Source organism: Calonectris borealis, chromosome 9, assembly GCF_964195595.1.
Source record: "Calonectris borealis chromosome 9, bCalBor7.hap1.2, whole genome shotgun sequence".
Classification (NCBI taxonomy): domain Eukaryota; kingdom Metazoa; phylum Chordata; class Aves; order Procellariiformes; family Procellariidae; genus Calonectris; species Calonectris borealis.
The window spans coordinates 18,237,441-18,258,113 of NC_134320.1; the positions used below are offsets into that span (position 1 = coordinate 18,237,441).

The 20,673-nt window shown below is 36.9% G+C and overlaps 1 protein-coding gene across 3 annotated transcripts in view; it reads left to right on the forward strand.

Annotated features, from left to right (window-relative positions):
- The window catches only part of LRCH3 (leucine rich repeats and calponin homology domain containing 3), a 70,479-nt gene that overhangs the window by 33,485 nt on the left and 16,321 nt on the right, over positions 1 to 20,673 (forward strand). For 2 of the 3 annotated variants that reach the window (XM_075157153.1, XM_075157154.1), the window contains exons 7-14: positions 3,756 to 3,849; positions 4,735 to 4,855; positions 7,384 to 7,532; positions 10,211 to 10,287; positions 13,540 to 13,594; positions 13,750 to 13,890; positions 15,139 to 15,186; positions 16,319 to 16,372. In XM_075157153.1, coding sequence (XP_075013254.1) covers positions 3,756 to 3,849; positions 4,735 to 4,855; positions 7,384 to 7,532; positions 10,211 to 10,287; positions 13,540 to 13,594; positions 13,750 to 13,890; positions 15,139 to 15,186; positions 16,319 to 16,372 — 739 coding nt within the window. The remainder of the gene's footprint in view (positions 1 to 3,755; positions 3,850 to 4,734; positions 4,856 to 7,383; positions 7,533 to 10,210; positions 10,288 to 13,539; positions 13,595 to 13,749; positions 13,891 to 15,138; positions 15,187 to 16,318; positions 16,373 to 20,673) is intronic. The other variant, XM_075157152.1, reaches the window with a different exon arrangement.

The window sequence follows — 20,673 nt, forward strand, 5'->3', positions numbered from 1 at the left end:
GCCATATCAGCTGCTAAATTAAGATGTCTAGAGACAAGCGTGAGTTAAGATTTATTTCTGTTACATGATATAGAAGAAAGGGAGTCAGTGAAGTGTGAAACTAAATATATACAAAAATTACCTCAGTCATCTTGGAAGGTGGTAATAAGGTGTGGAGGAATAAGTTGCTAAAGGATTTACCGCTGTCTCGGCAGCAATAAAACACAAATCAGAGGCCCTCACAATAAATCATGATGAGTCAGATTTGCGAAGAAGAATTTGCATGAGGGACTGACAGAGTGATTCCTCATCAGCACTGAATGTCTTAAATTATTTTTCTAGATGAGGTCAACATATGAGCATTTTATGAGTGTTACTCAGTTTCCTAGAGTATAAGCTGTTGCAGAAGGTTTCTGCATAATACTGGGGAATACTGTCCTGTAACTGAAAAGAAAAGGCTCTAAATGATAAACTGGCATGATCTGTTCTCTCTAGCATAGTTTGTTTGTTTTTTAAGATAAATTCCAACAAGATCAGTGGGCTATGTGTTTACTGAGTTATTGTGATCTGTAGTTGTATATTACTCTGGAAGTTTTCATTAATTGCTTTTGTGAAATGAGAAGAATTAATGTATTTTAATCATAGCTTGGAATTATGAATGTAAAAACAAGTGCAGAACTGGTTGAGGATGCTTTCTGTAGAGTTGCTTCCAGATGAAATGAGCTTCAGCTGGCTTTTCTTTAGCTGTATTTCCATCCCCAAGAGGAGATAAGAGTTGGTGATAGAATTACTTGTTGTTATCATGCTGTGTAGGGCATTTAGTGTTGCAGTTGATTCCTCCTGTCTTCATATACCTATGGAAGAACTGTCCATGGATCAGAGTACACATTAGGAGAAAATGGTAGAATAATCCGGTGGAAGAGAGGATCCCAAATTATTATATTCTTCTGGAACTTGGGATGAGAGAAATAAAAGCATTCAACTACAATATAGTTAGTATTTCCAGGCAAGTCACAAGAGCTTTATGTTTGTTATCTTCAGAGGTGACCAACAGAAATAAGGTATCAGTCAGTACACTTAGACTTTGTTGCTGTTTTATCTGATAAGCTAAGTGAAATACCGTGGAGGTTAAGAATCTGAAGCTGAGTGGTAGAGACTCTTAAAGAAGTTTGATTTGTGTGGTCAGTTCACTCTTGATCAAACATTTTTTTTAATAACAAAGTTGTTAATACTGCTAATAAAACAAGATATTCTGAAACATTATGGCAGAAAGCGTGCTTTGGAGGTTCTAGTGCAGCTAATTATTTGTTTTAGCCTTGTCACATTATATCAAACTGGCTTACCAAAGTGGTATCTTGTATGTTACAGTCCTTTTCTAAGCATAAGCTATGTGAAATTTATCTTGCAGCAAGTTTTGATCTGCTGCAGCCAGTCTCGTTTGCAACGCTGAAGTTCAGAGCAGCTCAGGTTGGTGCTGGAGTGAATGTGTTTGAGAGGAGGCAGAACTGTCGAAGCCGTGTAGCAATTCCTTTGGCACTGAGGCAGACTGGTACAGCGTGGAGTTAGAAGGTTTAAAACATGAAGTACTCATACATAAACCAGTGTAGTGGATATTCTGGGATTTGGGCAACTGCTCGCTCTTATAGGAGTTAAAAATATGTGTTTCATTGTGGCTTTGGAGCTGTGCTTTAGTCTTTGAAATGTTGGCAAGTCTTTCCTTTGGCTGTTGGTCTTACCAGGCGTTCAGCTTCTCTTCCTTTGATTTCGAGCTGTATGTAGCTTCCCGGGTAAGTTGTAGTTGCCCCAAGATGCTTTGATCTATCTAAATGCTTAATTGTTGTTCCTTGTAGCTTGTTGGTCAGAGAGGAATAAAAATCTTAAGTCTCAACTGATTTCAGGATGGCTGCTTTACGATTATAATCATGTAAAGCATGTAGCATTGAATAGTTGTTTTAGATGTGAGAGTTGGGGAGATATAGAAAGCAGCTTTCGTGTTAAAAAGGAGAGGAGAGTCCTGGGAACAGTGATTATGAATTTTTGAGCTTTACCTTAGTGTTAGATGTATAGCTTTTCAAAAGCTATGATTGAAAAGAAAGGCTAAAAGAAGAAAATTTGTATCAAAATACTTCTCTATTTTAGAGATGTAGCCAAATAGTAATTTTGATGCTCTTCTATTCGGAATAATTGTTCAACTTAGAACAGGGTTCTCCGGAGATTCTGAAAATATTGGTGTATTTAAAATGGAATTATACTGCAGATGGATTTTTCTTTTCTCTGATCCTGTTTTAAATCCAGTATTTAAGTACTGTGAACTGTTAGCATAAGTATGGTTCTATTGTCAGTGATTCAAGTTAATAGTTCTTTAACTGCACTGGGTGATTTCATGGTCTTTCTTTTTTCTTCCCCACACAAAAGAAGGGAGTTGTTTTTCCTTTCCCCTTATTTCTTGCTAGGGTTTTATTATGCAGATGATCTTTCTCTTCAAATACAGGGGCCATAAAGGTGGAACTCTTTTGAGTTAATCAAAACTCCATGCAGGTACAAGAGCTTGTTTTTTGGTGTACATTTGCAGAATCTAGATCTGCATAGAAGCAACTTTTCTTATCTCTAGCCCTCCATCCCTCCTCTTAGTTTTTTGCTATTTTATGTCTATCTGAAAATTAAAATAGCCCAGGGTAATTGTCACTGTTTTACAAAGTCCCATGCACGCACACAGTGCTGCATAAATAATAATAATAATAACAGTAATTTGAAAATAAGTATTTCCCAAAAGAGGGGGTTTAGAGGGAGCAGCAACTTGAGAGCAATACCAGTGAGAAAATGACCTGCAATTTAGTTATGATGGGGTGAAGCAATTAGCTTCCTGAAATTCGTTCTTCCTTGTGTATTATGTAGTAATTGCTGCTGCAGTTCTCCCTGGGGCATCGAGTGCCAGTAGGACAGTTGAGTCATTGTGAAATGCCATCTGCAGCGGATCAGACAAGTCCCATTGTCTCTTTTGCTGTAGCTATCTGCAGCGGTTGCCAGACTTGACATCTGTGATGGCTGTACTGCTGAATTACGTCGTTTCTGAGCCCAGAAATTTAGAGAGGAACTGTATGGCTGTTTGGTTATGTGCATTATAACACTAGGCACATGTCTAATGCCTTTGTCTAGACATGTCATTGAAAAAGTTAGGCTTTGTGGATGAAAACTGTACTTCTATTTTTATTATATTGTGAAGTATTTGAAATACTGTCCAGCTTACTGCAGTTTCTTAGGTAGGTAATTATGATACAGAAGATAGTTATATAATACATTCTGCATACTTTTGTGTAGAAGTATATTGTGATATACCTGTATTTTTAGTAATTTTACATGGGTTTATGTTTACTTATGAAAAATTCTGTGGGACAGTGTTTTTCAACCAAAACATAGTAACTAGCAGAAAATGAAAGTTTGACTTGTTAAACAGTGAAATAAGAGACCATTTTGCAGCTTTCTTTGTCATCATTTCTGCGTGGGAAATGTTTGAAGTACGGATATATACTTTGGATCAGATTAGCTCTTAAAATGCTAGGCAGTGGCAGGTGGACAGCTGACTGACGAGTATGTTTGTAGTTGTAAGCACGTGCCTCTTGTCCTATGTAGCAAATACAATATGATGCTTTCTAATATGCTGAGCTTGTGAACACACTCCAACTGTGCTTGGTAGCTTATTCTGCTTTTGTTCTGTAATAGATGAGAAGCTTTTGGTGGTGTTTATATTACAGTAACTAAAACAATGTGTTTGACAGCCATGAGGAGCTCTATTCCAGCCGGCCGTATGGAGCACTTGATTCTGGCTTCAATAGTGTGGACAGTGGAGACAAAAGATGGTCAGGGAATGAAGTAAGTGTTGCAGCTTTATTTTTGTTGAGTGCAGTATTGTACAGGAAAGAGAAGTAATAAGTATACATCTGGAAGCATATTCAATAGGTAACATGTATATGCTAGCGTGCAGGTTGCCTCGAGCCAAAATTATTTGTTGTTTTATTGGAGAAAAACAAGCATAATTTTATGTGGGATGGACACAAAGTTGGAAATAATGAAGAGAAATGTATAAAACAGTGCATGACAGATGAATTTACTGGAGCGTAAAAGATGAGAAAAAGGGGCTTCCTCGTTGTAAAAGCAGCTTATAACTGTATCATATTACAATGTTGAGTCAACTACAATTACTCATGAGTAGTTGTTTCAATAAAATAAATCTGAACACGAAAATTAAACTTCAAAAATGAGATGGAAATGTCATCTTTTTTTGCAGCTTGTTTCAAACGCTAAAAATAAAATCTGTGTGCCATTTAGGAGCAGGAAAATGGGACCTCTTAGCAAGGAGACTGTCAATTATTCTTCCAAGGAAGAAACTCCCTTTTCCTCTTGAGACAACTAGAAAAGGCTGTAGCTAAGACCTAAAGTGTTTCAGTGAGCTATACTCCGTATGCCTGCTTGCACTCCTAGCTTGGTTTTTGAGAGGGTTCTAGGTGTTTTCATCCTGGGATGTTTTCAAGCACTTGCAGATATTGCAAACAAAACTGTAGGCAAGCTTTTTTTTAAGAAAGCTTAAATAAATGTTTTTTAAAAACAATATTCTATAGCTGTATTTTGCTTTAAGTTAGTGTTTTGTAGGTGCAAAACAGGACAGTTGAAGTAAAAACACAAATCAAGAGGTAGTAGCTTACAAGACAATGTTTCCAAAGAAAAGTGTTTCTTGATTTCACTGTTTGTTTTCTAAAGCCAACAGACGAGTTCTCAGATCTGCCTTTACGTGTGGCAGAGATCACTAAAGAACAGAGACTGCGAAGAGAAAGTCAGTATCAAGAAAACCGAGGGAGCACAGTCGTAACTAATGGTGGAGGTAAATAGTGATCTTTGGCTAACAATATTTATTGTAATGATTATTAAAGTTCCAGAATATTTGCTCTAAATAGTGGGTTTTCTAAAGAGGAAAAAGAGGAGGATCTAGGTGGAATGACACAAAAACACAGTTGTGTGGACAGTGTAAAAACACTGTTGTATTAAGGATGTTACAAGGCAAAATCAAATAGCATCAGAATTAGGATTATCTGGGAAACATTGTCAGCTTCTGCATATGTGCTATGTTAAAGTCTCCAAAACTGTTCCAAAAACAATATTTTGGAATCTTGAATTTCGGTGCATGGAGTTTTGCTGCTTGAGCTCCTGGGGAAAATTTACAGCAGTAGTAAATTGTCAGTGCTTTTGTTGACTGCTGTCGGAACAGGATAAGCAATTTTGTCAGGGAATTTCATATTTCCAAGTGGCAAAAGTGTCTCATTCAGCAGTCTCGGGTTTTAGTGCAAGCATGCAAGCCATCTAGGAGGGACAGGTATGTGTGAGTGACATTGCTTTTTTGCACCTTCTCAATTTGTTGTCCTGCAGTCTTACAGTAGCACCCTCGTATTTGTTCAAGAGGTGATAGGGCTTCCCATGTTTCTTGATCTCCACAGTCCTTCTCAATTTTAACTTCCAATAATCTGCTGCTACCTCTGGCTCACAGTTCAGTCCTCTTCTTGTTTATATGTTCCAGTTTTAGCGTTCTTCCAGGTTTGTTTTTTTCAGTCATTCCCTCTTCTCCATTTTTTCTTGCACTACTGATTATTAGATCTCATCCCCATATAATTTGATTAATTTTTCTTCTTTCTTAGCTGCTCCTTGTTTTCCATTTCCCCTAATGGCTCCAGTTCATATTCCCTATCTGAGTCTCACTATTACCAGCTAGTTCTAATCTTCTGTGCCCAACTCCCATTTTTTCTTCCTTCTTCCCTCCTCATCCCCCCCTTCATCTTTTGCCACCTTCTTTTCTTGGTCTTATTCTTCTCTGCCACAACATTTTGTTTGCTTTGCCACCTTCTAGAAATACCTGAAACTTTTTGGTTGACTCACACTCTTTTACATTAACGGACAAAAAATTCAGTTCAAACAGTTAAATTCTGGCAAAGTTAGAAGAATTGAAGACATAGTGTTATGGGAAGCTGTGGGCAGCCGTAATAACAGGTAGTGCTGCCAGCTCCACCTCTAAGACTAACTTTATTTTGTTCTTTGGGTTTTGTACACCAGGGATTTCGAAATGCCTCACTAATCTTTTAAGATGGAGCACAGTCAGTTCATGTATCTGAGAGGGGCACAAGCCATAGCATGTAGCTGTCAGTGATCCAGGAGATCCTTTCCAATTTTTGTTCCTAACACAGATACTAATGTCTTTCACCCTCTACTGTATTATTACTATTATTTAAGTTTAATAAGCAAGGCTGGAAAGAAGGGGGTTTTTGTTTTGGTTTGGTTTGTTGGTTTTTTTTAAGATTTGAAACTGAGATGGAGATTCAATGAAGCCAAAGTATATAGGAGTGCTGTTTTGGGTGGTTGTAGTAGCAGAGGAGGTGGCTTTGGCAGTAACAGTTGCTAGATTGTGTGGTGAGGCAAAGAGAAGTCTGTTTTAGACAAGCAGGAAAGGGGCGGGGGAGTAGAAAAAGAATGTCTGCAAGAGAGTCTGGAGCAAGTTTGGGGAGAATTTTAAGAAAAAGAAAGCTCTAGTGCTCAAAAAGGGAGCTTATGCTTTCTCCTGCATCCCCAGCACAGTATTTTTCACCAGGGTAGTTTGCTCAATGTCATGACTCTCAGAATCCTGGGCAGAATGTGTAAAAGCAGTGACAAGTGAAAAAATTGCCCTACATAATATCGCCCACACAAGGGAAAATCAATACTAGCCAAACTGTACTGTTTCTTGCTCTCATTTCAGTGTTTCCTAATTTCTTTCTTCATTCCTCTTTTTAAAATAAAACTGCACATGCTTTTATATTGTTTTAGAAGGGCTTTGTTGCTTTTTGTATTGTCCTTCGTTATTTCCACATACACTTTTTATATTTACTTCATTTGCATCCAGATAACTTGGACATGCTGCCCTCTGCTTTGTTGTTGTAGTAGTAAGAATAGTAGAAGTATCTGTCATATCCATTCTAATTTTTCTGACAGAGATGAATTAGAACCAAGAGAGATTATTCAAAATGTACACAAATCATTGTACAGCCTTGGTGTTAGTTGATAGATTGTTTTCAGTATTGAAAAAAAATCACAGTATTTATTTTACTTTTTCAGTCACTGCAGTATCTGTGGCCAGCAATTTAAAACTATGTGCTTAATACGTGTTTCTCATTGCTTTTTAAAAACCATTACTTTTACCATTATTTCAAAATCTGATGTTTAACAAATGTTAGTGGGCCAGACAAAATTCAAGAGCTTTCAGGCTGAGCTTTCCCAGACGGAAGAAAAACAGTAGGGCCTTAGTTCCTGGCATTGCTTTTGTGTTGTTTTTTCCCTCTCCTGTTGGTTATCTAATTATGGGTGTTTTCTTTGTGTATGTATGTCAAGTGGAACATGATCTCGATCAGATCGACTATATTGATAGCTGTGCCACAGAAGAGGAGGAGGAAGAGGTGAGGCAACCCAAGTGCATGGACTCAGACAGCCTCAGCTCACAATTCATGGCATATATTGACCAGCGGCGAATCTCTAATGAGGTGGTGCTTTTACTTAAATTAGATAAATTCATATGCCCCAGGAAAGCCTTTGTGATGGTATTAATGCTTCTTGTCCTCAGAGGTTTTCTTTGTTGTTTTTTTTTTAAAAAAAAAAAAAGAATTTAAAAAAAAACATTAAGTCTGATATGGGGGAAGAGCACAGTGTTGTGCTTTGTGGAGGGTCAGAGCTGGAGTGTTAAGCTGTTCCCAAGTGCCCTTTGGGATATGTGGAATAAGTCTAAGGCAGCCACGATGTGTTCCTGTCATGGGTTCTTGCAAGCTTGTGCTTTAGGCATATGTGAAGTAAATGGTTTTTCCAAAGGAGTGCTCTTTTCAGAAAACACTGAAGTTTATGCTTCCAACTGGTAATGGGTGATATCTAGAAAGTTGTTAGCCTTTACTTGGTAGTACTGAATATACACCAGCTTTTTCAAGGGAAAAATGTTGATTGTTATCAGTGTAAAGATTTAGTACAGGAATTTTGCAACTCCATTAATTTGGCTGTTCATGTTGATTATAAGTTATTTGCCAGGAAGCTCACAGACTTGAACATCCATTTTAAGTTTAGACTAACTTAAATATTCAGACTTTTCAGAAAGCCTACTATTTGCAGCAAATTCTTTCTTTCTTTCTTACTGTTGAGCAAGGCTGGAACCCACAGGTACAGACTTGGATATGTATATAGTCACCTTTCTGAACAAAAATCATCATCTGTAGTTTCAGATAAACCTGACAGAAACTATCCTCAGTCAGTAAAAGTATACAGTTAAATGAATAATAAGTAAAATTATTGCTAGACAGGTTAGAAAATTCTCCATACAGCTTTTTACAAATGTCTAGAAACAGACGTGAGTAGCTCTGGACATTGCCCTGCTTTCTCCTCTCACAGAAAAAAGGAAAAAAAAAAGGGGGGCAAACTAGCCTCTGTGTTCTTTTTTTTCCCAACAAGTCTAAACAGTATCTTTTTCATTTTTGTTCTCTACTATCTTTCTGTTTGAGCTGGTATGTAAGACTTGCACTGCAATGCTGCATTTTAGAAATCTCAGTATCAGTAACTGCAGTGTAATTCCTGAGAGTCAGGATGTGTGCATCCACTTCCCCGCAACATATGAATGAAGTTTGTTTTCACATATTTTTTGACAGCATTCACAATATACTATGCTAATAATAGCTGCTTTAATTGATTGCTTACTGTATCCAAATGATGTCCTGGCGCAGACATGGGCAATGATTCTAGTAAAGTTACTTGTCACTTTTCTTTAGCTCATGTCATTTCATTGCTTTCTAGCTGCACAAGGATTAGTGTGCAACTGGAGTTGCTTTGAAATTGTATGAATTGCCAAAACTGGAAGATGCCTTTGTTCCAGTTGTAGCAGCCACTGCTGTGAACAGATGGAGAAAACTGTTCCTTGTTAAGCCATTTGGACGGTGCACTTTTGGAAAGTGTCCTCAGAAATCGAACCTGTAGAAAGAGATTTTCAGCCACGTTTCCTTCTGTGTTCTATCAGTCTTAATACCTATGTACACAGCTACACAGTTCAGTGGCTCACTGTACATACTATATGAATAACCTGTCTGAGAAAATCTTTGTGGTTGATATGCTTAAACGATACCTATTGTGCTGCAATTAAATGTGTCCTTTCAAAGTTTTGTATGTTTTGAAGCAGAAATATATTTGCTCTTTGAAGAAAGAAAAAAAAAATGTGGATCTTTAGTATTCATGTAGGAGCCTGGTCCCTGTTTTGTCCACTTTATATTACTGTTCACTTTGCAAATCTCGTAAATTCAATATCAAATCACAAAAGCTGATGGCACTTGAAGCATAGACACAAGAGCAAAACTCAGAAAAGGCAGCTATTGGCAATACAACCCAAGGATTTTTTGCTGTAAATAGTGAAAAGGCATTGATCAGCATGAAAAAAGCTATTCGTAGGGATGTATCTATTCATAAAAATTAAACTGCTTTTAACTGAAGCAGTAGTTTGTCCAAAAAGACAATCTGAAATACTCTACTACTTAGGAAGGCTAACTGTGTGCAATATAGCAACATACATACAGGCATGAGTGAAAATTGACAAGTTAATCTTGAAGAGTTTCCATCTTCCTACATTAATGGGTATCAATAGTTTTAAAATAACACCAAGGGCAATATGTCTCTGTTCCCAAAGGGATAAATGATTTCATAGGTCAAATTAAGCCTAAGGTGTTCTCATTCATCCCATGGTTTGTTTTCTTAGTCCCTCTGTGACCTATCTTTAGGGCATCTTAAGAGAGCATCACGTCTTGTATCCTGTATTTCTGAGAGTTCAGACTGCATTGCTGTACGTTTGTATATACTTTCTTCGGAGCTTAACTCTACATTTCTTCTATGTTACATTAATTATTTTTTACCTACATTTACTTCTCTGCATGATTCTTAATAGTGAAGGTTTTTAAACTCTTAAATTTATTAGTAGGCACATTTAATCTTGAAACTAAAGTTTCTTTAAATCGCAGGAAAAAATAAAAGTGAGGTTGCCTAGTTGGAAATTTAACATCCCTGAGTTGTGTTTTGTGGTTCTGTGTCAGGTATTTTGAATACCAGTAGTTACAAATGTTGCTCTACAAAGAGATTCTTTGACATTAATGTACAGTATTCTGAACAAGTTGCTAACAGTCTTCTGTGTTATTTTGCTTAGAGCTCACCAGTAAAGCCTGTATCCATCAGAGAATTTCAGAGAACAGAGGATACAAGACGATATTTACATCAAAACAGGTAAGAATATGTGGAAACAGTAACTTTATCCAAAGTTTCATGATGAATGCAGAGTGCATATTTACTGAATGTGTTTAGAAAATGACATTGTTTTCTGAGAAATGTGCATAGCACTTGATTTATAAATTACTGCTCCAGATTAGGAATTTGCATTCTAATAATGGTAGTGACCAAAAGGCTTGGCTTTAAATCAGTTGGTTAAAGAAACCTGCCACATTAAAGTGTATACTTTTAAACTGATTTAGTTTCAGCTTTTCATGATTTAATTTGTGCTTTGATTAAATAGTTGACTTAAGCTATATTACACAGCGGACAAAAGGGATAAACGTACTGCAGGTTTAGGGTAAGCATAAAGAGAGTTACTCTAGAGTATCTGATGTGCTATGAGGTCACATTCTTGGTGGACTGTTGGTACCTGTAGTACTGTGTGGGATTTAAATTAAAACGTGCTTTTCTGTGGCATAATCATGAGCTTACATCAGGGGAGAAGAAAGGAGTCAATGCTGAAAACAGGTCGCTTAGTTGAAGGAAATAGACTTTTTGAATTATGTCCATACTCTTTAATGATTGCTTGGCTTATTGGAGGGAATGCTTATCCATAAAATATGGGTCAGAGTTGGACAGAATATAAATGAGGTGGTCAGGTTTGAGAAGAGACTTTTGGGTGTCTAGTTAAAAGAACAGAAGATAAGCAAATTCATAGCTTCTTGCTAATGGAACTAGAATCAAAATTGATAGAACCTTTAATATGCTATTGAAGCATTTCAGTATTCTGTGGAGTGAAAGTAAATGTGCAAGGACTTAGCAGAAAACTGGCTCAATTGTACTAGGAATGTTAAAAAAAAAAAAAAAAAAAAAAACAACTGCTAGCCATTAAGTATGTTATTACTTACACTGTCAGTAGAAATTAATTTTTAATGGCATTCTAAAATGGTATTGAAAGAGAAAATGAAATCAAGAATAGTGTGTAAATTTTTCCAGAGTTATGGCAACATTTTGATAGGCATTTGGAAATGTGCAGGAAATGTGCAGATGCAGTAGCTGTACTGATAATAAAGGAGGGTAGCTCCTTCAGTATATATGAACATCCTTTATCCTGTGGTGTCTACAGGTAAGGCATAAAATAATACAGCAGTCTGACATGTTCTCCCCAAATAAAGTGAGTACTCTCAGTTTGAAAGACTGGTTTTGTGTTTGTTTACTTATTTATTTTTCTATTTGAACATTGTGGTCAACATGGAAATAGTTAGACTTTACAAACACTGGATTCCATGACATATCTGAAGGAAATAAGACAAGAGAAGGCTAGTTAGCCAGGAGAGAGCTGCTGTTTACATAGAGAGATTTTAATGATAAAGGAAATTGTACTTCACTAGGGTATCCAATGTTTTCAAAATTTAACTTAAGGATGGCAGTGGATTTTCACACGGAAGTAGTTAATCAACGATCTAAATTAATTGTAGCTTATTCATATTACGCTGCAGCAGAATGAAATTCTTAATGAGGCACTAAAAACAGGTCATATTGTTGTTGCCTTCAAAATTGTGGAAAAACAGCCATATGACAATGAGTAATTTTTTATATTTTGAGCTTGTATTAGTCAAATATTTCATTTGTGGCAACCACAAGCTGTAAACTGCTTCCACAATAATTCTGTGCAAATGCCTTGGCAGGCAGACTCTTTTTTTTTTTTTTTTTTTTTTTCCCTTCAGCATGCTGGAACCATTAAAACTCTTAGAATTGGATGTAATGCAGACTTCATCTCAAGGGTACTTACATGAGTTGATTCAATTCAGTAAATATAGTTTGTGCCTCTGGACAGACTGTGGTGCATTCCTGATGCAACAAAGCTGTGTGTACGCTGGTCTGAATATGCTTCTCGGCACTCAGTTGAACCCAGTCCTGTCCGTTCAAAACAGCAGAGTCATGGATTTGTCATGTGCAGCAGGGCTAATTTAAGTAACAGAGGAGACCTGTAGCATATGGGTCTTCCACATCCCTTAAGCTTCTCCGTGCAGAATAGGTAATAAGTCCACACACAGGCAGCGTGACTCACATTTTTTGGAAATGCGTTGGAAAGTGTCTCTCTATTCCATAGTTGCCCCAGGAGTGAAGGTTGCAGAGTTCAGGCTGTCAAGAGTAAGCTACTCAGTTTCCATCAACTTGCTTTCTAGGAAGCAACATGGCAGGGAACGTGCTGTAGGCTGTGGACCTTGGGAATTGTTTCAGTGCTAGCAGCTACCTTCTAGCAAAGAACTGACTGCAAAATTTCTCTTTTATTGTTGATATGATGGATAAGAGACAGATCAGTTATTTGTGACTTTGATGGCTTCTATCACTGACAGTTAGAAAGTCATCACTTGATTGGTGAAGTGAGCAGATTTGTTCCGAAAATATCAGAGGATGCTAATGTTTAAAAATAGTTCTGTTCTTTCCAGAGCAGAGTAAGGGTCACAATAACCAGAACATAGTCTTGAGAGAGAAATTCCATCTTTGTGTATTTTGAAATCATTGTTAAGCAAGTTACATTTATTTGATTATGAACTGGTTGCAATCTGACTTGCTATCACAATGTGGTTTCTTACCTTTCTGGTTATCTGAAGCTAATTGTCTAGGCAATTTCTCATACAAAACCAGCTGTAATCTAGAGAAGAATTCATCTGACAGTAGTTTATATGCATCAGTGGCCAATCCCCCTTCCACCTGGTCTTTACCTGCAGGGATACTAATGAATTATGAAGACCTGAAACTCTAAATTTGTTGCAGGACAGAGAGCATCACCAAGTACTAAGGAGTTATGTGGACAGGACAGAGAGGTCGGGAAAAGAAACATACAGTTTCTCCAGATAGATTTTTCTTTCCTTCCCTAAAAAAACCGTAGCAGCCAGTTGCTCTTCTAAATGAGAATCATCTGAAAAGTTCCTGGATTGGTTACTTAACCAGCTCTTAAAGAATGGGTATAAAGTACTGGGTATCTCAATATAATAGGCCAAATATACAATCCCATTGGTACATCTTGAGCTGTAGAAAAATTTTATCACAATTCAGGAGAAGAGATAGAAATGACTGCACAAAATCTCTCATGCACAATGAGTTAAATCGTTATCACAGCAGTTGGTTTAACAACTTTGCTTACTAAGCAGTTACTCTTCTGATTTGATGAGATATTTGTGTGTTGCTGACAACTCATGTATGAAAATTTGTTCGTATTTAAGATAAAAAGTATACTTACTCTGTTTTTCCATTTGTCAGACCCCTCCTGGCTGATTCACCTTACTTTCTCTCTCTATCAAGTCACCACAGTCAGGTAAGATACTGAACTCTACTATTTTATTCTTTTGGATGAGTTTGATGGAAAACCAAACTTACGTTAGCCATAAGACATGGACTGTTTCTCCATAACCCATCTGGCTTACCCTGTGTAGCTCTGTCTTAACACCCTGGTGCACTGTTTTGTTCCAGGTGCCTAATACAGATCCCGAGCTGCACCGCAGGCACATAGAGCGTACCCGTCGGGAGGCGCAGCTAGCAGCGCTTCAGTACGAGGAGGAGAGGATGAGAACAAAACAGATCCAGAGAGAAGCTGTCCTTGACTTTGTTAAGGTACCTCTTTTTAGTAGCTACTTGATACTTGATCTTTTCTGAATCCCTTAATGAAAATTAGTTGCCAAGATCATTAATACTTGTACGTTGCACTCTTGGGCATGCATGGCCCTTTATAAAGAAAATGGAGGAATAGCATTTAATTCCATTCAATGTTGGTGCTGTAGCTTAAAGTAGAGAAACCTGGAACTGAGGAGGAAGACAGAAGAGATTTACCCAGAATATGATTTTTGTAAAGAACAATTGTGGTTTTATGTAGTCCGCCTCATTCTCTAAATTTTCTATTTGCATAGATGTGACAGGATTGGTATAAGAAAGAAGGGGTCTTTATTTGTCAAGGCATGGAGGCAATTTAATTTTGAAGGCAAATTTGGCAGAGAAGAAATCAATCATACACACAAGAAGATAATGTTGCCTTATGCATTTTGGTATTTTATGATGCATAAATAAGTTACTTCCAGGTAAAGCATGGGTGCAAATTTATGGTGCATCAGATACTCCGCAGACACTGCGTCTTTGCTTTCTCTTTCACTGCAGTCAATATGAAGTAGTCTGCTGCTTAACATGCAAACTTGTTTATATGCTAGTTTCTTAAATTTATTTTACTGTTTACTGCTCTGGTGATCTACCCGAATCTCACCATCACAAATTTAATAAATGTTACAGTTAATATTTTGGCTTTAGGGTGGTCTGCAGAGAGGAAAAGAATGTCATACTGCATTTACGTAATGTATAAAGTTAGTTTAGAAAAGGGTTTTTAGCTGCCTGAAACTAGGCTTTTTATTGGCACCAACTAATCTCAGGCCCCTGGCAATGTTTTGTAGAAAAGCTGCTTTTATTAAAGATTCAGCTCAGTCTTTCAGTTAAAGACTTTAGATATTTAGGATGCATTTTGTTCATTGATGAGCCTTTTGGGGTATTTGTTTTTCTTCTGTTGCTTTTGTTATTCATGAGCACTTTATTCTCAGCAATTAAATTCTTCCCTTGGGTTATATTTTGGGTTTATTATGCATCTTTAATATGCAAAAACAATTTGGGGGTTTTGTTTTTGAGGCTGGTTTTTTACTAGTAATACCAGCGAAGTTTCAGCTCAGTGGAAACTTGAAATTTCCCCAATGCGTGTTTTATTTAAAAACTAAGACATCTTGTGTTTTAAAACACTTCTAAATTACAGTGTTTTGTTCTGAACTTTTGTTTCTCTGTCACGTTCTTTTAAATTGGTCTTTCATTTTTCCTTTTTCTCTACAGCAAAAAGCATCCTTAAGTCCTCAGAAGCAAAGTCCTCTGGATAGTGAGGTAAGAGTGCAATAAGAGTATTACTAGGGACGTCAGCACCTGAATTCTTAGCTCTCTCCGTCAGAGATATTTTCCTGATTATAGAGAACTCTTCAGGACTGGGTTATAGCATAGTTTTTTCACACTTCTTATTAAGCCTTGGGTTGGGTTTTTTTTGCTTTTGGGACCAGTCTGATATTTCCTTCTGTTCCTGTAGATTGCCTGTCCAAGTATGTTGTTTTATTGTTTCTTGTGTGTTTTCTATGTTCTATACAGAAAATTCGTTTCATATTCCATTTTAAGATGCTCCTTGCGAGCAGTACAGTTTACTTTCTAATGGGAGTATTCAGACAAGTTATTGTGTTGCAGTCATCCTTCATTGATCAGTTTTCTCATAGTTTCCTATCATTAGATCACCAGTTATCCCAGAAAGATTAAGCATTAGAATTTTGAGGGCTAACAGAAAAAGAAATAAATTAATTTTTAAAAAGTGTTGTTCTAGTGTAGTTTTATAATCAAAACCAGTAAGTCAGTAGGGAATACAAATCATACAAGGCTCAGTCTTCTAGAATATACAGAGCTGAGCCAATGACATCTGTTCACTCTCTGCATCAGATTTCTGCATAGTAATAGCTCTTCCACTGCTTGCCATCCCCACTTTTCTCCAGGGGAAGATAAATCACTTGGCAGTGTTAATCAGATCAAAACTTTTAATAATATAATGAATATAAATAGTTCTTTAGCAGCATTTTCCAACTAACTCTTTTTTGTTAGAAAATTGCCGAAACAAGGGGTAATTGAAATAGTTTTTGCTCCTCTTCCTTTTTAATGTTCTTCTGTTCTTAATTTATTCTTTTAAAGGGTCCTTTGTTCTACCACAGTAAGGACTGTGAGTACGTAGTTGTCTGTATTTGCTTGAGACAACGCAGAAAGCTGAATAATTGATTCCTTAAGTAATACGAATACACAATAATTCATGGGTCATGTGGCTATATATTCCTACAGAGTTACATATACTTTATGGATTTTTAAAAAAAGCCTCACAATGCTATAAACAAGCAGTTCATGTTCCAAAATTTCTGTCTGTTCACATACCGTGTGTTTCTGACATTCTGTGTGTTTCTGACATTACTCCATCTCTCCCACCTCCCAGTGTCCCTTTCCATCCAGAAGGTCTCAGCATACTGATGATAGTGCCTTGTTAGTGGTAAGATCCTGCACGTAATGGCCTTTTTATGTGGCAGATTCTAGAGCATAGAAATAACAACATGTTATGGTTGTCTCAGATTAGACCAACTATTTTAGAGCTAATCTAAATAGCATAAAACATGAGCATCTTTGAAAAGTGGCTTAGCTGTGAGCTTTAATAACATGAATATGTTGATACTTGTACTGTCAGCCATTTGTTAATAATACAGTGGTGTTTTTCCACAAAATAATTAAAGCTTATCTTTTACTGAGAGAGGAAGAAAATTACTGATAGTAAAGAACAGCTTCTAAAATTCAAAATTCACCTCTAGTTGTTCTGGTTTGATTCCTTCTCCGTTTAGCTTGCTTCCTAATTGATGTGCTCTTCAGTGGCAAGTAAGCAATTTTAATGCTTCGTGTACAGCCTTCTACTTAACTTCTTTGCATTCTGCACATGGTGGTTAGAAATACTTAGTATCTTGGTAACCATATCATAGCACAGGGAAAAACTGCTCTACATTTGAATGCTAGAAATCATGAAATATTCCTCATACCTTTTTATTGTTTATCGATGAAGATGTCTTAAAAATAATCTATTTTGAACACTTAGCAAAAATAAAAACATTTATGTACTTACTTCATGTTTTATGCTATTTCTTCCTTTAAGGCACCTTAGAGATGTAGCATAATTAAAGAATATAATTAATGCCATAATCCATGTCTATAAAAGAAAAATACACCTGATTTGCCTGCTGTTGCATGACTGCATGCCTGGGATTTATTTTCTTAATTCATGTGCTTCCATTATCTGCCTAAATTTTCTTTAGGCAGTGCTCTCAGAATATCTCTCTCCAGAACATGTTGGTCAAGATATTTACTGTCTCTTTATTCAGACTTTTTGGTTTTCCTGCTTTCACATGACTAGCATTGTGTGGAAGAAAAAGAAAGCTCATAATATTAGAGAGAGATGTAGTTGTGATCATGCATGTGCCTGTTTAGAGAAATCACAACCAATTAGCATATTAAAATGTGCTTTCATATTTAGATAATAAGAAAAGGGGAATAGCAGTGGTTTGGGTTGATATTCTGTTGTCAGTGAATTCATCTCTGGAATGTATTTTAAAGATACCTTTAAGGACCCCATTTCTATTTGATTGTGTGATCCCATGACTTTTGTTGTAAATTAATATATAGAATTTTACATTACATGAAATTTCTGAAATTTTCAGAAATTATTTTGAAACTGGCTTCCATCGCTGTTTGTTTCCTTTGTGTCTTTACCCAAGTTACATCCTTGCACTTCACAAAAAAAGTGGACAGTCTGGAGGGAAAGACTGAACTAGATTTGAAAGCAATCATTTCTCTATTCATTTTTCTTTTGATTCCTTGCTCTTTTCAGCAGCACTAAAATATAATAGTATATGAGATACTGGGTTTTCTGAACTGCTGAAGTATGATCTGCAGCTCTATTTTGTAGTGGAAATACACACTGTGTCTAATGATGACATATGCCAAGGCAGCTGTTTCTGGCAATTATTGTAACTGGCACATTAAGCCCAGGCTAGCTCATGAATTTGTAGCATTTTTGTTTCCACAAATGTATTTTGTATGGTAAAAACTTGTTCAACAACAAGGAAATGTTCATTAGTTTGCTTTAAAAAAAAGTCTGTCATAAGAGTTGAAATTACTTTAACTTTTTTATATTTTATTGCATTTCATTTGACATTTTCTCTGTCCTTATGGATTTGGAACTTAGTAGATCTAATTTCTGGGGATGGTTTTTTCCTCCACCAAAGTATAGAGACATTTCATGTCAAAATTCTATTCGCTAATGGCGGGTTTCAGTACACATTTTCCATTTACATAGTTTCCTCTCTGTCTTTTTCTCTCTCTGCATAAAGACCGCATGCATTAGTGTAAACTTTACCTTATAAAACTTCTGGACATTGAAACTTGCAGATTAGTTTTAAAAAAATTTTAAAAATTTAAAAAAAAAAAAGTTCTGCTAGATTTTTCCACTGTTGTCCTAGCTTTATGGTGTGGAAATAACACTTTGTGGCAAAATAGGAGAATATTACATAGAGGTATAGTAAAAGATCTTTTGTTCAGCATTTCCCTCATTACATCAGAGCTCTCTAAACTGAGCAGTTGCTTTTCTTTTGCTCCAAACAAAGTTTTCAGCTCAGATGTAAGGAAAAGATTAAAAAAGTGATAAGTCTAATATGTAGTTAGAAAGCAAGTGAGCTTTCTTTTATTTTACTCCTTCCCTCTTCTGGTACTGTTACTGCTTTAGCAAAAATTTTCTTAAAACCAACATTTAAATGTGAATCTCCTTTTTTAAATCTTACATCATGTTTCTTTTGGTTTTCTCCTTGTTGTCTTTTATCACAAATTAAAACGTATTCACATTGCACAGGTTACTCTGACTGTTTCCTTCTGTTTGCAAACAATTTCAGGACAGTCTGTGTGAACTCACAAAATGACTACCCGTACTTTCTATGAATGTTAGTAGTTCAGTTTAGTTGTACGTTTCTTCTGCATACCTGTGATTTGAAGTGGAGTTTGGCTGTAGTACTTCATTGCACACTGTGGTTGATTTCTTTGCATTGACTCGTAATAGCCAGACTAAAATGTTGCTGAAGAAATGTAATCACTGGCCTCTCTGAGAAAATGTGCTGTATACTTCAAAGTTTTATATTAGTCATAGCCTGCTTGCTATTCTCACAAGTGTAGTCCCATTCGTTACAGTTGAGATTACTTGTTTAGATGGTATCAAGGCTTCAGACTTGGCTAATGATTTCCGCCTTGATTGCTTATGAATCTCATTTTTCCCCAAATATCTTCTTGTTTTCTCTCATACCATCCCTTACAAGGTGAGTATTATGGAAGGAAAAAAAAAAACAAAACGTCCTCTGACTGCTGCTCAACTTCTCTGTTGTGAAGCCTGTGAAGTACTTGATAAGCATCAGGCAGCTGGTGTGACCTCTTCCTTTCATAACCTTTGTGTCATTGCTGCTCCCTTCATTGCGTTGTGTTTTGTTGTCGTGGTCTCCAACATGGCCTGAGGCCATTGTGTTACTGTTAGTACATGGGATCTCTGAAACATTTTAAGCTAAGGCTTTTAGGCACCAGTGTGTTACAAATAATAATGGTATGGGTAAAGTAAGCAGGACTTGAATTATGCTAACTTGTACCCTGGAGTTTTCTCTCAGACCATTGGCATCCATTTGTGTATCAAATGTTTAATAATCAAATTCCCTTAAAATATCCTTATTTGGTTCGTGCAGAGTTCTGGTTGGGCTCTGCTTTGGCAGTCCCTGTATCTACAGTTGTTTCTGGCGGAGAGAGATTTCTCTTACTTCAGTACTAGACCTAGAGGCCAAGTGCGGCATGCACATAGGGTGCTGTAAGCCTGAATTGCAGCATCCTCGTTCCTTTTGTATTGTGGCTACCTTTTCTTACAGTTGTTCTTGCCTCACTTCTTCCTTTCTTCCCTCTCTTTCTTTCCTTGCTGTCCCTGACAGAATGGCTTTGAGCCTCTCTTTGTGTTTGAGATTGACAATAACACCAATACCATTAAAAGAAGGCCAGGGACTCGCAAAAAGGTGAAGAGCATGCAGTGTGTTGCTGTTGTGATTGTCCTACCCTGTGGTGTGCCATGTTCCCCTTCCCTTCGCCCACTGCTGGGTACGTGGATTGTAATGACTTCTTGTTAGTCTGCGTCAAGGTTGTCTTGCTCTTTTCATACAGGAATAAACAGTTACATTAGTGTTACAGACCACCTACTTCTGTTTTATTTTACTGTTCTCATATACTAGCTAATGTTTTGCTTAAGTCAAGTGATATTTTGAAACTCCTTAAAACAGGAAAAAAATAAAGAAACCCATGATTTTTGCTCTGCACTGCTGTGGAGAAAGAGGCTCTCTTGAGGATCAGCTGTTAAGTCTGCATAGGGCCTAAAGATGTTTGTATTTAAGGCTTGCCCTGAGTATAGCCCCTCCTTCTAGTCCTTCCCGGCTGTACTGTTCTGAAGTGGCAGAATAGTTGCAAATCGTTTTAAATACTAACACTCCCAAGTGTGTCATTCACATCTATAGAGTTTCTAGGTGTCGGTGTTCTTTTCCTGTGCTGAACTGCCGCTTTACTATTTGAATGCTGTTTCAGAAAGTATAGTTTCATTCTTGAGCCATTCAGTCCTCAGATGTTAACGTTTTGATCATGCTTTCAATAAGAGACAGAATTTGGCCTTCTAGATTCACCTGTCAGTGACAGATTGGCATGCTGGAGCTCCTGTTCTGTAAACATGAAAAGTTGTTTATT